Source organism: Dromaius novaehollandiae, chromosome 6, assembly GCF_036370855.1.
Source record: "Dromaius novaehollandiae isolate bDroNov1 chromosome 6, bDroNov1.hap1, whole genome shotgun sequence".
NCBI lineage: Eukaryota > Metazoa > Chordata > Aves > Casuariiformes > Dromaiidae > Dromaius > Dromaius novaehollandiae.
The window spans coordinates 39,794,721-39,810,681 of record NC_088103.1 but is presented as its reverse complement, the minus strand read 5'-3'; the positions used below and the strand labels follow the sequence as shown (position 1 = coordinate 39,810,681).

Genomic DNA, 15,961 nt, shown 5'->3' with positions numbered 1-15,961 from the left:
TTAATATTAATGAGTTGCATTTCCTCACTGAGGTCCGAAAAGATCTCTGGAGAACTGACATAAGTCCATCATATTTTATATTTGCCGGTAAAAATGTCTCTAAAATGATTATCCTTTAGTCTGGAATATCTCAGAAAAGTATTAGCACTATCAAATAAAAAAAGCTTAAATGATTTTGTAGGCCTTTACTCTGAACTGCTAAATGATACATTACTTGAATGTTTCCCAAATAAAAGGTCCCAAGAACTGTAATAACCAAAGATATCAGTTAGAAAGTTCTGACCTTTCAAAAAACAGAAAATACATACAGCAAAGAATCAGGGAACTGATGAGGAGGAAAGTATTTTTGAGTTGTTGCTGGGACATGCCAAAAATCCAGTTCTACATTACTGTTGAAAAACAGTTCTACAATATTCATAAATATATATAAATATATATAAATAATAATCATAAAATGTTCAGATTTAACATTCCTGGAAAACCAACAAACACCACACACATACATACACAAAATGCTACTATTCTGCTTAATTTCTAAAAGGAGTACTAAATATAAATAAGACTGCTCATAAAAAGAAGCTAAAGGGCATAGCTAAAAGGATAAAATCTTTAATGACAGTCTGGAGTCATTTTAAGGACATCTGCTCAGATCACATGAATACTTCCTATTACAACAAACACAAAATTTCCCCATTAGAAATACCAAAATAAATCAAGCAGAACTTAACAAGAGGATAATAGAAACTGTTAGAAGGAAGAAGAAATACTTCCAAAAAAGGGTTCATAAACTCCAGCAGATTAAATTGTGAAGACATATAAGGCAAACTGAGAAATAGTTTGATGAGCTACTTGCAAAATGCATAAAAACTACTAATAAAGCATTTTTTAAACACGTTAGAAATACAGCTAGCTAAATAACTTGTGGTGCCAACAGACAGTTTGAAGGAGCACTCTGAGAAGGTAAGGCCACAGCAATACAAGGAAGTTAATTTTTGCATTTGAGTTCTTTGTGGTAGACTTTACAGATATTTCCGCAGCAGATCTTTCTTACCAGAGAAGGCATTGCAGAAGTATTTAAATTCTAGTAGCAATAGAAGAGTTTATAGTAAAAATAAAAAAGGACAAAACAATCAGCAACAAATCCCTCCTTAAAAATGTGTTCATACCAAAAGATTGGCATCATTTTTAAAACAGAATCGAAGAGAGAATGCAGACACTACAAACCAATAAACCTTCTTTGTATCACATGTACAAAAGTAGAAACCATCTAAAGGATGGAATTAGTGAACACATGAACATTTAAGATCCTGGGGAAAAGTCAGAAAGCTTTTGGAAAAGTTAATTATACCTCACAAATCATTGGAGTTTCCTGAAAGAATCAAAGGTCTGGTTTGATACCTGGAGTTTCTAAAAGATGCTTTTTCATCCCTTAAAAAAAACTAAGATGCTCTGGGACAAGTAAAGCAAATATTAAATGGGTAAATAACTGGATAAATAAACAAAGTTTAGGAAAAAATGGTCACTTCTTACAGTGGAGAGAGGTCATCAATGGAGTCTCAAAGAGATTTATAATTAGGACTCAATTGTTTAAGATACTCAATAACAATCTGTAACAGGTATGAATAGATAAACGACATGGTTTGTAGTCAATACTAAGCTACCCAAGATAGCAAATACAATGATCAACAGCAAAGAATTGCAAAAGAATCCCATAACACTGAATAACTGTAATAAAAGGATAAATAAAAGTCCAAATTGATTAGCATGAAGTGGTGCACACTGGAGCATGATAATTTTAACTTTGTATATATGGTGATGGGTTTTGAGTAGAATGGAATGAGCACATAAGGTTGTAATTTATAGTTCTGTGAAAATACTAGTTTGAAGCTCAATATCGCATTTTTAAAAAGCAAAAATATTGTTAAGAATTATTAGGAAAAGATTAGACCACGAAATTTATGACATAATTATGTCATTACAGAATTCTCTGTTGTACCAATACCTCAAACACTGTAACTCCCTCCATCTCAAAAGGGATATAACAGAACTGGAAAAGGTAAAAGCAGTGAGATAATTATCAAAGGTATGAAATAGCCTTCTTCTGGAGGATTATTAGAAAGACAAGAAATTTTAAGTCTGAAAAAGAAAAAGAGATGACATAGATGATATGATGGACTTATACAAAATCATGGGCAGTAGAGAAAAAATGAATAGAAAATAGTATAAGAATTAGGGAATTTCAAAATTAAACCAGCAAGTAGCTGTTTCCTAAAAGGTGGCATTTCCTCACACAACACTCTGGAATTCTTAGGCATAGGATGATACAGATGCTAAAAATAGGTTGAAAAAGTCAGGAGGGACCCATAGATTCATAATCTTTCCAAAAAAGATATTACCCTAGGTTAGAAAATCCCAGTTGCAGAATAGGAGAGTATTCTGAGGACGCTTCTTAATATTCTTGTCATTTTTTCTTATATTCTTCTCTAGGCATTCACTGTTAGCCACTATTTGAGACATGTTACCAGGCTAGATGGACATTCTGGTCTGACTTGGTAAAGTCTTTGTTCTTCCCTACTGAAGGTATATTATGCAAAGAACGGAAAATTTCACTTCATACTGAGATGTAAATTCCATATTTCCCTGTCACAGCTAACAAGTTTGCCATCATCTGCAGAAGCCTCGACTTTGCACTGCTTTCACTGGATATCTTTTGGAGACAAGATTAACACTAGCCAAATATTAACTAGTTAATAAAATACAATTTTTTTCATAAAGATCAGTTCTGTGTCTGTATTCTATCAGCACAAAAATCCCTTTTTCAAGTTAAATAAGCCTTTGAAAGTGCTCTCAACGAAGTAGCTTAGCAGACTACTTATTATCTGTAGAAGACAACTATCAGTAGTTTATGTCTATACGAACTTACAGTAAAATGGTATGATAGAACAACAGTTTGTTTTTTAATACTGTTCTGGCTCTGTACTAAGAATAATAAAACAGAAATAAAAGTGTATTCCTGTCAGGGCACTTGGGGAACTAATAGGCCTTACTGGCCCTAACCAGCCTCACCTGCGGTCCCCACACACACCCTCTGCCCATGGCCTAGGAGTCCCATCTCAATGCAGCTCGGGGCCCTCAGTCCCTGCCCGGGCTACGCTGTAGGAGTGCTGGTCTCCAGTCTTGCCTCCTGGATGGACCTCGGACCTGCACTGCCGGTACCTCGTCTCCTGGATGAATGCCTCAGATGTATGCCTCATCTCCCGTCCTGTCTCTGGCCCCATCTCCTTTTGCTCCTCTCTGGGCTCCCTGGAAGGCTCCCAGGCCTAGTTCATCACTTGCCTTGTCTGGGGCTGTCGATGGCCCCTGTCACACCAGCACCAGGCTCTGTCCACCGGAGTCAGACCCTGTGGGGCAGCACCCGCCAGTGAAGGCACCGCCTTGGCTCCTGACTCGCCTTCCCTTAGGGAAGGGGCGGCCCTTGCTGCTCCCTGATGCTTACCACAACAATTCCAATTATATAAAACCCCATATTTGGAGGTTTAGCTTTGAGGGTTTATTGTCAGCTGAAAAGTGAATTACAACCATTCCCCAAAAATTGTGCAATAGCTCTTTTAAGTACTGAAGGGCACACTAACACAAATGTGTTTAGAGACTAGAAGCTAAGTTATCCTCAAAGATCTATGTTCATGATGACTCATTTTAGGATTATTAACAGTGCACACGAAGAAATTAAATAGAATGCTGAAGAGTTCAAACCTGATATAAAGCAAGAGTGTGTCCATATCTCTGGAGTGGCCCTTTGGATACAGGTACTACATTCCATATACTGCTTTCCAAATTGTAGCTAAAAGAGAAATAGAAAAGTAAATGTTTTCTACCTGCCCAGAAACTGCGGTCGTTGCATGTTTGAACTACTTTGCTTCACAAAGAGTGCACATTTGATGAGCTACTGTGCTTTATCTGACATATGGCAGTTTGTTAGCAGCAGTAGTATGATCACTTTCAATCGTGACAACAGTGTTCTAAATGCTCATCCAAGAAAGCAGGCGAAGCTCTTTCAGGGACCCATCAACAATTTCAGAAAATGGGATTATAATAAAAATCATGAAATTTATAAGAAAGTTATGAAATTAGATTACTGAGCTCACTATTACTGGCCAAACACACAAAGACCCCACTAAATTGCTTACGCTACAATCCTCTGTACTAGCTTAAAAGAATGCTGTTGAGAACCTTCTCAGTTGCGTGACTTTAATTTCCATTAACTTCAGGATGGACGAGAGGCAACAATAAGATGACAAAGATAGAAACAGAAAAAAAAGAGATGACAACACTGTTTTGTATGGCTGCAAAGTTAAGGAAGAAAACAAGACAATGACAAGGCTTGTGCATATACAGAAAATACCATCTAAATCAGCTACATGATATTTACAGCTGCTTCAACTTTATGTTTTAAATTAGTTGATCAATTCTAGATGTAATATTTAAAAAAATCAGCAACTGAATTATTTCACTGTTTTATTGCCACTTTTTTTTGTATTTTGCAGCAAAGAATAGCAATAGCTTTCACAAAAATTATGAGGTTACATATTAATATCACATCTACATCAATATTACTCATATTTTAACTTTCTTCTATTATAAGAAAATTATGAACAAAAAGTAAGTAAGTTAATGAAGAAACTGTAACAAAACATGAAAATATAAAGAGTTTCCATTAAGTTGCAGAATAGATGCTACCTCCCTATTAAGACTAATTTTCCCTAAGCAGTATCAGGGGACATCACAAAGGAGAAGTCACTTACTTTAACACCATTTGGAACGAACTGTAGTTAAAAGTGTATCCACCAATCACCCACATAAATTTTCCATGGAGAACTGCCTTATGGGAAGCCCGGCCCACAGAAGGGCTGAACGGCTTTACGTTTGGTAGAATCCAGTAAGACTCCGTGGAAGGGACATTCAAAGAACAATCCGGACCTGTTTTACAAACAAACGCGCAATTTGTACAATCTGTTACACAAAGATGTTAAAGCCAATAAAAGAGAAATAAGGGAGGCTTAATTACAGATGTCAGGATTGCTCATTTTGATAAAATACAGTAGAGACTTTTATGTTTAACAGATGTTCAATGAAAAAAAATTTTGTCAAGGGATGTCAGTGAAATTGAAAATGTCAGATTAGCTCAAATAATAATGATACATTTCTTCATTCTTCTCAGAAAACATACTGCATGAGTCACAAATTGAAAAAAAGGCATAAAGCATCATGTTTTCAGATGCTGTATAGTTCTAAAATGTATAGCAAAATGTACACTGCATTGTACCTCTGGAGAAGAATTATACTGCATTTGATATAAACTTACTCTGGTTAGTTCACAGTATATGACATTACAGTCAATTACATTACAATATAGATTACAGTATATTAAATCTTGGGAATCAAAATTTTGCCTTTGCCAATACAACACTGCATTGGCTTTCAAGAGGAAAATACAATGTAAACTCCTTTACAAAAAGAAGGATCTTGAATATTAAAATCGTATAAAATTTTTAGAACATTCTACAAAACTACTAAAACCAGCAACTATACATTATTTTGGAACATATTTTTAGCCAATTACTTCTTGCCAAATATGCAAAAGTCAGTGAAATGTGTCTTTTCCCTATTTTATTAAAATCATGAGAAGCAGAAACATTTTTCATTTGTTCTGTAATAACGAAAATATGATCTCTTCATTATTAGTTTATGCTCTGTATGTTAAAAAGAACTTTACAACTGTAGTATTTTAACACCTTAATGTATTTAGACCTTTGCCGAAAAAGACAGCACATGCACTACTTGCCTCTCGTCAGTGACTGTACAGCATTACTGACTGGCTTTATTTTTGGATGGGAAACACTGAATTTTTTAGGACACTGATGTGTTCTAGTTTTGACATTAGCAATCATGGAACTGAAATCTTTATCATCAGTGATGGCAGAGAGATATTGTATGATAGTTCCTCTCAGCCTGCCTAGCTGGAATAAATCCTTTACTCAAGCTACTTGACATTCCTGAAAACCAAAGCTGTTGAAGTCAGACTGGCACTGAGCACTACTTTGAGAACAGAATGGTAGTGTGCACATGCATACACACACACACACACAAAACTAGTCTGCATACAATGCAAATTAGCCAACAATTTAAGGATTTAATTTTCATCAGAGGCTTATGGTTAGGAGGAAGTTGTAGGAATTCTCAGTTTCTTAAGGAAAAAATACTGTCTTAACACCCAATTCTATTTTTCTTCACAACACTGGCACAACAGTGTAATGCTACTGGAGTAACAAGAGCCAGAAAACTCACTATGCTTGTACTCAACATAAAAAGAAGGAGCTATGTAAAAATGCAGACTAAATTGAAAGGAAAAAAATAATTTAAAAAGAAGCTAAAAGGGGCAACCAAGAGAAGCAGATTGTTACTGATGGCATGCAGGTTACTGAGGACAGTATTAGAGAAATACAGTGCCCATGCATACCACCTGTTAAGAAATGCCTGAATAAAAATAAAAGGAAGCTGGCATGGCTAACAGCAGGGTAAGGTTGGTTATTAGGAAAATCTTCAAAAAGATTAAACACCAATCAAATGAAGAAAGGAAAATCATCACAAAAAAACAAGCAGACTCAATGTAAAATGACAATTATGCAGGTGATTTTTTTTTTAACTATTTTGAGAAGCAACTAACTACAGTAATGTCCCTTACAACTGGAACTACATTGTGGCACATGCAACATCAACTTTAAAAAGGTTCCAGGGAGGATCTGCAAAACTATTGGCCTGTAATGTTTATGTCACTGTAAGAAAAATCAGCAGGAACTATACAAATGGACAGAATCAGTCGATTGAGAGGTAACTGCAATCTACTTGTAAAAAATCAGCATGCCTTTTTTTAAGAGAAGGCCCCTCTCCCAAACCTCTTGGTGTTCTTTGGAGATACCAAGATGGATAAGGGTGATCCAGTTGCTAAAGCTGACATGGATTTTCATGATGCTTTCAACCAAACTTCTCACCAAAGACTCTTAGGGAAATCTGGCTGCTGTGGCAAGAGAACGAAGGTCTTTGCATGGGTAAATAATTGACTACAAGAAGACAGGAGCAAATGACCACTTCTGAAAGGGAGGGACATCACCAGTGGAGTCCCACAAGGATCTTTATTGGGACCTGTGCTCTTCAACATCCACAGTATCTCAAAAGACAGTGAGCAGTGAAGAAAGTTTGCTGATGATGTCAATTTATTGGTGGTAGAAAGAGCAAGATCAACCTTTGATGAACTGCAGAATACTGTGCGACCACATGACTGAGCAACAGAATGACAGATGAAATGCAATACAGATAAATGTAAAACTACATATATAGGGACAAACAATTCTAGGTTCAGTAAGAAGATAGGTTCTTAGCTGACCATCACTATTCAGCAGCAAAGTCTCAAAATTACAGTAACTGCATGAAAATATCATCTCAATACTTAGCAATGATCAAAAAAAGCAAATTGTGCATTAGGAATAGAGAACATCAATATACCGCTGTATAAACCAGTGGTTTGCTCACACTTAGAAAACTGTGTGCCCTTCTCCAGAAGGATATATTAGAGCTGGAAATTAGAGAAGAGTAACAGGAAAGTTCAAATGAATGGAATGGCTTCTATAATTGAAACAACTGAGTAAGCTGGGACTCTTCAGCTTGGAAAAAAAAAAAGATAATTTGGAAGCGAATGATAAACATCTATAAAATAAAGTACCACAGAGGGGGTAGATATGAAAGAGACTGAACAGTCTCTTTGACTGAAGAACCGAGATCCCTCAAATGCAGCTCCAAGAAGCCATGTTCAAAACAAATGAAAGGAGGCAGTTCTTCATGTAACAAGTAACATAGCTCCTTGGCAAGAAACTCTTTGACAAAGGATGCTTAGGATGCAAAGGTTTACACTGGGCCAAGTAGAGACCGAGCAAACATCTAGAAGAGTGATTGCTGAGGTTTAGTAAATAGACAAACTCAGCTAGGCTAAGGCAATCTCATTAGCTGAGAACTGTTAGAGGCTGGGAGTGTTCTCAGTGGAGGTGTGCCATATGCTTTTTCTTAGGCAGCCAATTAAGGCCAATATTGGAGACAAAATACTGGGCTTGACATACCAGTCTGGACCAGACAAGCATTATGTTCTTTAGTAGATCAGCACTATCTAAAGTACTGCCATATTTGGTTGAGGTCACAAAATAACTGTTACTTAAACAAATCCTTCGAGGATTCCTAGCAATACATGTGGATGGACACTTCTCCAGCTTCTCCATCTGTAGGGATTCTCTTTATCTGCTTTGATACAGAGACCATTTTTATATGGCCTAAATTTGGGCTGCTTCTCAGAGACAATCCCCCTTCTTCTCCAAACTTTGTTGTTTATCCAAGCACTTCCCCAATGCTGGTTTTCATGATCGTAAAACTGAGCAGTAAGCCATATCTAGGAGCAGATCCAACTTAAAATTAGCCATTTTTTGGTGGGCTAGTTCCCTGATATGCCTTAAACATAGCAACAGTGATGGAGCGATTGGGGGAGTGGGGCGAAGTGAGAGAGATGGGCTTTCTGGCAGCTGCTCAGAAGCCTGGCAGTTTAAAGTGACCATGGCCTGAATAAAACTGAATAAACCATGTACTATAGCAATAAAAATCTTGAAAAATGTGTATTCATCATTTAGTTCTAATAAAAGTAGAAATCTTTTGGGTGTACAATCAAAAATTCAAAGGAAAAGTCAGGTTTAATCTTGACAAAAATTGTGAGCACTGTTGTACAATCAAAACCAAACAAACACACACACATAAAAGTTCAAAACAGCCTCGTTCTCTCTTATCCACTCAGATGAGACTTTTGTTGCATCTCATCTCACAGCAAGGTCTTGATAATCTAGCATAACAAAATCGATAAAGGTATGGTAGCACACTCTACTTGAAATCTTTTTTATTTTAGGGATGTACATTAAAGAATTATTTCATAGGAACATTGGCTTATTCATGTAAATCGATGTTATGCTTTTTTTATGTACAAATAAAGCAATCACCTACAACACATGTAAGTACACAATTTATATTTGTGTACTGTATGAGGAATTTTTCCTTTACATGAGTAAATATTGTGCTTTTCTGTGCATAAATATTTTCAAATAAAATGGACCATGGTTCAGATGAGAAAAGCTGAATGAGATGATGTCTCTCTATACTATCAAAATCTAACTTCAGCCCTGCAAAAAAATACAAATATTTCTTTCTTAAAATAAATCAAACTGATATTTTTGTGCAAGTAATTTACATCAAGTTCGTAACTTTAAAACAAGTTATCTTCAGTAAAAAAAAGGATTATTTTTCCAATATGTAAAATTGGATTTTTATAGTTTCAAACTTGTTACAGTGACTCCTTATACACAAGGACTATGCAAGTCATCTGTACATAACCATTTGTCAACTCTTCTTAGTACTTTACAGCAGAATGATGTCCGCTTGTATCCAAATTACCTTTTATTCTTTAAATGATGGAGACTCTCAATTACCATCTTTCATTATATATTTCTGCTCAGAAAAGATTTATGATATTTGAATGAAGTCTAATGAAAGTATGAACAACACAGGATATTATTCTTTAAGTATTAATATAGAAACAGTAATAGAATTGTAATCTCAACAAAATTCTGATTTGATAAATCACTGCAGGGAATACTTAATTTAAATCTAAAAGTGCTTAAAAATAAACAGCTGATTAATGAAGAACTTAAAAATATGAAATTCAGCTTAGTTTAATGGGTGCCTCCAGTGAGAAAATGAAAACATATTTACATTTTTAGTTACCATTTTTGCAGAGAAATGTAGTGGTCAACAGTGGCCCCTAGTGGCAAAAAAAAATAGAAAGCAAACACACAAACTACTCAAGAACCTCTTTGAGATTTTCATTTTTGGAGACACAGCACCCCAAAAATTCAAACAGCAAATCCAAAAATATCATGCCTGTGTGCACTATGATTTGATGAAATTGGATGTATTAAAACAAGGACAAGCATGAAGTTAACAATGCAAAAAATCTTAATCATATTGTTAACCAGACCAGTGACTGAAAAAATGTCACAGATAATTTTCTTATGACCTCAGCACTTCACTGTTGGTAGGTCTACACTAAATGATAGGAAAGGTGAGAGAGGGAGAAGAAACACCGTGCACCCAGGCCTTGTTCTGACATGGAGCCAGGACACGCTCTGAGAATGCACACCTGAATTCAGGAGCTTGAAAGCACCAAGTACTACACTGTTTTCTTAAAGAACATGTAATACCTGTGCATTATGTACATGTGCACTAAAGTGACATAAGTTGACAAGAAGAGGCAAGAAGAAGGCACAAGAGGAGCCACCCCTGGCCTCCCTCTACTCCCTGCACCCTTAGTCTTCATCACTACCATCAGCAGTTTTCATGTGGCTGCACAACAAACCAGATGACGGAATGAATCCAGGCTAAAGCTAGCTTTTATTTTTTGCCAGGCTAGCTTTTAGTTGAAGAATTGCCTCTCTGAGTGAGAGTATAAAGCATTCACTGAGCTATCACAGTATGTATCAATCCGTGTAAACAAGGAAGATAAAACTGAACAAAGTAAAGCAACAGAACAACATGGACTTCTACTGAAATATCATTTAAAGAGCAGTTGCTTTAGTGCGGCTATAGCTTTCTAATGACAAGGTAAACACAGGACTTCTTATTTACAGATTTTCCTAATTAAATACATATACTATTAAACATCACTATTATTTCACCATAAACACACTTTCTCTTCACAAACAACACATTCACTAAATACACGCCTTTCATGTAAAAGACAGCATGATAGCTGCAGAACAAATATAATAAAAATGTATTATTTTCTATGCAAATATGATTTTTCTCCACTTATTTAAGATTGGATTTCTTTCTTATTCTCCTAATGCATCACTCAATCCACAGAAAAAAAAAGAAGAGATTTTAAAAAAGCCATCAACTTTATAAGCCTGAACTGGAAATCAATTACATCATACTCAAAGGTAGAAAAAAATTCTATAGGTTTAAAATAGCAATTTACTCACACAACACTAGAGAAGGAATCTAATTTCTATTTATTGAGGAGTTTCATGAACTGCCAAAGTAACAATCTCTTCCAGTAGTTCAAGTCATAAGATCAATTTCCACCTAATGAGAAAACATCATCTATTGTCTTCAACCCTAATCTTTTCCTTAGGAATCACAGGAAAAAAACAAGAGTACTGATGTGTTGAATATAAACTTTTTCATACAATCTAATCCATGCATTCAAATGAAGTAGCTGTTGTTATCAGGTATTCTATATTTGTTTGTCATCTTAGCATTTGAGTCAGGAATTATTATCTTAACATAATTTTTCAACTACCACAAATACAAACCCATATTACTATTTTAAAGTATCCAATAAAATCTCTGTATGATGATCAATTTTAGATAGTGAAAAATATTTCTGAGAAGAGAAAATGTATCCAAATACACTATCAACAACAATTTTTATTGCTGTAACTTTTACCAAGTAGTAAATCATCTTTCTCACAAGAAAGTAGTAAGGTGTCAACTATACAAAAATAAAATGCTGCACTGTACATTAAAAAAAAAAAAAAAAGAAAGAAAAGTTGTTCTGCAAGATGCATGGCTTACCAGCATTCTATTAGGTCTATTCATATACTGCCACGAGACCTTTGCAATATCCAAACAGGATGTAAATATTTCCCTTCCTCCTGCAAACAAGCTTGCTCTGAGAAGACAATGATAAGCAGGGAGATCCTAAATGGATATCCAGCTAATGCAACACCGTAGCAAGCGGTGAGAGGACTCAGCTTACTCCCTGAAAGAAATATACAGAAATCCCAAAACACACAAGCCGACGTAAATCTTTAAGTGCCATCTGGTCACAATTATTCAGTCCCATTTCCTTCCTCATGCACAAAGAGTGGATCATCCAAGGATGATCTGGCCTTGGAGAATCTGCAGGGTAAGTCTGAGCATGCAAGCCAAAAGGGCTGGACTGCCTGCCACTTATGTGACTTCTGGACACCACTCTAACTGTTTGATTTCAGGATTCAAACTCAAGAGCAACCAGGATAGTAGAGAAGAATAAGGAGCTGGTCTGAGGCCAAGGCAACCTTTACTGGAAGTACAACAGCCTCAGAATGGCTATGGACCTGGATACAGTCTTACTGTCACACTCTGCCTGTCCTTTAAAAGCAACCTTTCTCCTGGCAATGAAGTGAAAATGCTATAGAGAAACACAAAATGCAAGGACAGAGAAAAATTTAGGGTTGGCCCTTGGCAGAATACTCCAACAATGCCAACACAGTATCAGTGAATGGTACAAAGGGTGGAGCTGCTGGTCTGGGAAAACTCCATGAGATGAATGGCAGAAATAGTCAGGCTGCCAAATGAGCCACACCAGTTATTGCTACCTTTAACAACATGTTTCCACAGTAAACCAGTGCCAGCAAGGCATAGGAGATGCAGCCTTTCAGCAAATGGTATGGCTTAGCTATGTGGAACAGAATTACAGAAACTGCATCCCCTCACCAAGTGAGATACCACAGTGACCATGGGCCTGGGTGGAGACTGGGGAATACAAAGAAGAAAATGCACGTTCCACCAGAAATGCTTGGCTGACCTGTCCTGGATAGACCTAGAGGAACCGCCCTTCAAGAACACTGCAGCTGGATCTATATGATCAGACTTGTCCACTTGGATGGCTGCCAAGCAAGGGGTCAGAGAGCCTTAAGGCACTGTGTCCTGCAGTGCCAATCTGTGCCTCAGCCAGCATTTGACTGATCAGAGGCGGCATTTGTCAGGTTCATCCCCTTTCCCCTGCTACACAGACATCTGGAATGTGGGTCTAATGACAAAGCATAGCCCTTAAGGTAGCTCTCAGCTGGACTAAGGCATCAACACCAAAACCAGCAAGGAATAATAGCTACACAGAGAAAAGCTATCAAGCAGTTGAGCACTTCAGCTTGGCAAAGCAGCTGACATAAATTGAAATGATGTCAGAAATGATCTGTCCTATATGTGTGCACTGAGCAGGAGGAGCAGAACAGCCAAGGAGTGCTTTCTATGGATACTGCAGAGAAAGCCTCCTCAGTTGCTCATGACTGAGCACAAGAATACTCTTTTGTAGACTGTACATATGGAATTTGTCAGTTTCTAATACTAAACAGAAAATGTTTTTCTTCTTATGCTCTAAATTAAATGGCACCTATTCATATTAGCAGTAGGGGACAACTGTTGGGCTTCCCAAGAGGAACACAGGCAGTTTTCAGGCTTCATGCTAATGCTAGTGGGATATGAATCTCCAGTATTTCTGCTACTGACTTTTATAGAACTTCATAGCTCTAATAGTTTAAAGCCTCCTTGCACTTTTCAAACTAGATGTACTAATGACCAGTCTACCCCAGCTGTTCTTTTACTGATGTTGACATCCTTTGACTTAAGCAGCTCATCTGTCTTTTAAGTACATACATCCGACAAATGTTTATGAAGAGTAGTATCCTCTCACAATCTTCATTTCACCAGCTTAAACAAGCCATGCTCTGTTAGTATTTTCCATAACCCCTCATCATCCTAATAGTTGTCTTCTATGCCTGTTTTAATTTGTATTCATAAAAATGTAGTAATAAAAATGGAGTACCCTACTAATATTTTCCTGTATTTAACTGTAGATAATGTGGCTGATCATCCCACTAGGACTCTTGACATTCTACAGTTTATAGTTCATATATGAAATTGAGAATATGAATTAGTTCATATTCTAATTGATACACAAGCAAGTCTTCTCCTCTATGTCACCTTCCACAATTCAATCCCATCTTATAAAACAAATTCTTAATATTCTTAGTCCCTAAATGTATGATTTTATAATTTATACTAAAGTACTTTCATCCCATACACATTACTCTAACCTTCATTTGATTTTTCTGCAGAATATTCTGATCCTACTTTATACTGGAATTAACTCCCACCTTTTTTTCACTAGATTTCATTAGCACAGTCTTGTGCCTAGATTATAAAAATTATGTAATAAGATCAGTCTTACATCTTCCCATTTTAACAGTTACTTATTGAGCACTCCCACTGATACTTCACAATTAACCAGCTGTTCCCCCTTACTGCTCCCTTATTTATTCTTTGACTTCTGCAGTTCTAATAATAACTTCCTATCATCCAATACAGAAGTTCAGATAAAACCCATCACGTTTTCTTGTCAGTTTCCTTACAAATTATTTTAGTATGAACTATATTAGTGAAAAAGATGAAGTGTGGATTTATCATTCAATTACACCGTATGTTTAACTATTTCTTTCTTCAAATTAAGTCTACAACCTTACATTTTCCTGAAATAAAGCTAACAAGTGCTGAGCTGCCTGAATCATCTTTTACCTACCTGAATCACTTTTCCTCCATTTCTTAAATACAGGTAATAGAGATAATTAGCTAAATTTAGTAACCTTCCTTATCAGGGAGATTAACACTACTTATCCCCTTCTTCCATTCAGAATATACTGTTGCATTTGCTCCTTAGCTGAATCAAGTGCTTGCATGTTCTGCCTTGCCACATTTATGTGTGTGCATTTTATATACATTCTTTAAAACTCACAAATAGTAGGAGGCTTCTTTCCTAAATCTCACCCTAATTGCACATGCACAGCATTATTTACCGCTTTAAGGCAGCCAACCATTTATTGTAATGAACTCAATACATACTACTAACCCTGCTTTCACTAATCTTCAAATGACATAGCAAAAGTATTTAAAACCAAAGTTGGCTTTTTATTTAACTGCAAAGTTCATTCTTTTGCAATAATGATCTTTAATTTTCTTATGCAGAATTTTCAGACAATAGATTTCTAATTACATTAGCTGTCTTTTGCTTACAAATTGCACAAAATCCTCCAGGGATGCTTGAGAAATGATTAAATTAAATCTAAACATATGACTGAAAAATATGTTTCCAGTATATATGAAATAACAATTCATATTTTAGGTCTATTCTTTACTATCAATTCTGTATAGTCAAAATTTCCTTAGAGATCCATATAGCTAATTTTCAAATATACTCATCTTCAGAAAAATCCATATATTTCTATGAGATACTAACAATGAAATGTATAAATGCTGAGTGCAAAAACTGGATTTTCACTTAAAATTGTGGGAGGAAAGTTTTCCTTGGATGAGTGTCTATGTGTGTGCATATAGTTTTAATGTATGCGTATTTACATGTATTTGACAAGATATCTCATAGACTGTAAAACTGCAGTTTCTTCTGAATGAATTGATACTTGTCCAAGAGAAAACCGGTCAAATAAACGCTAGAAAAAGAGGGGATTATCACAGGGCAAAAGAGTGATAAGACACCTGCTTCTAACTTTTTTTCCTTCCAAAAACAGGTTTGTCCAAAGTCAATATTACTTCATGTATCTGCTTCTCCGAAAATACTTATTTATGCGCTTTCTGTTCAAGAACATCCAGGCACAGCAGGCCAAAAGCTCGACCTTTGGGCATTTGGCACAAGCTCTTTTCAGTACTGCATTTCAGCTGCCACAGCCTGAGCTCACATCTCAATCCTGCTCAATCAGTTCCAGTAAATCACCTCCACACAAACACAAATGCAGATTTGTTAAACCTCAATTTTTAAGAATGAGGCAGGCCAAACAAGGAAGCACGACCTCAGAGCATCCCACTTTAACAGCATGAATGAACTCGACTCTAGTGAGTCCATTCAAGGTAATCAAAATTGAACATAGGCATCCATTAACATATAGTTGTTCTGGCCATACACAAGATGCTGTTTGAGTAAGTATCATAGCAGTGATAAAGCAAAATATTTGAATTTTTACAGTGCAGTAGTCAAAGCACCCCTTTT

At 36.2% G+C, this 15,961-nt stretch overlaps 1 protein-coding gene across 5 annotated transcripts in view; it reads right to left on the bottom strand.

Moving 5' to 3' along the window:
- ATRNL1 (attractin like 1) overlaps positions 1-15,961 on the bottom strand; it is a 567,608-nt gene that overhangs the window by 487,491 nt on the left and 64,156 nt on the right. For all 5 annotated transcript variants that reach the window (XM_026096163.2, XM_026096166.2, XM_064514272.1 and 2 more), the window contains exons 7-8: positions 4,803-4,977; positions 3,754-3,841 (exon numbers count right to left, since the gene is read on the bottom strand). In XM_026096163.2, coding sequence (XP_025951948.1) covers positions 3,754-3,841; positions 4,803-4,977 — 263 coding nt within the window. The remainder of the gene's footprint in view (positions 1-3,753; positions 3,842-4,802; positions 4,978-15,961) is intronic.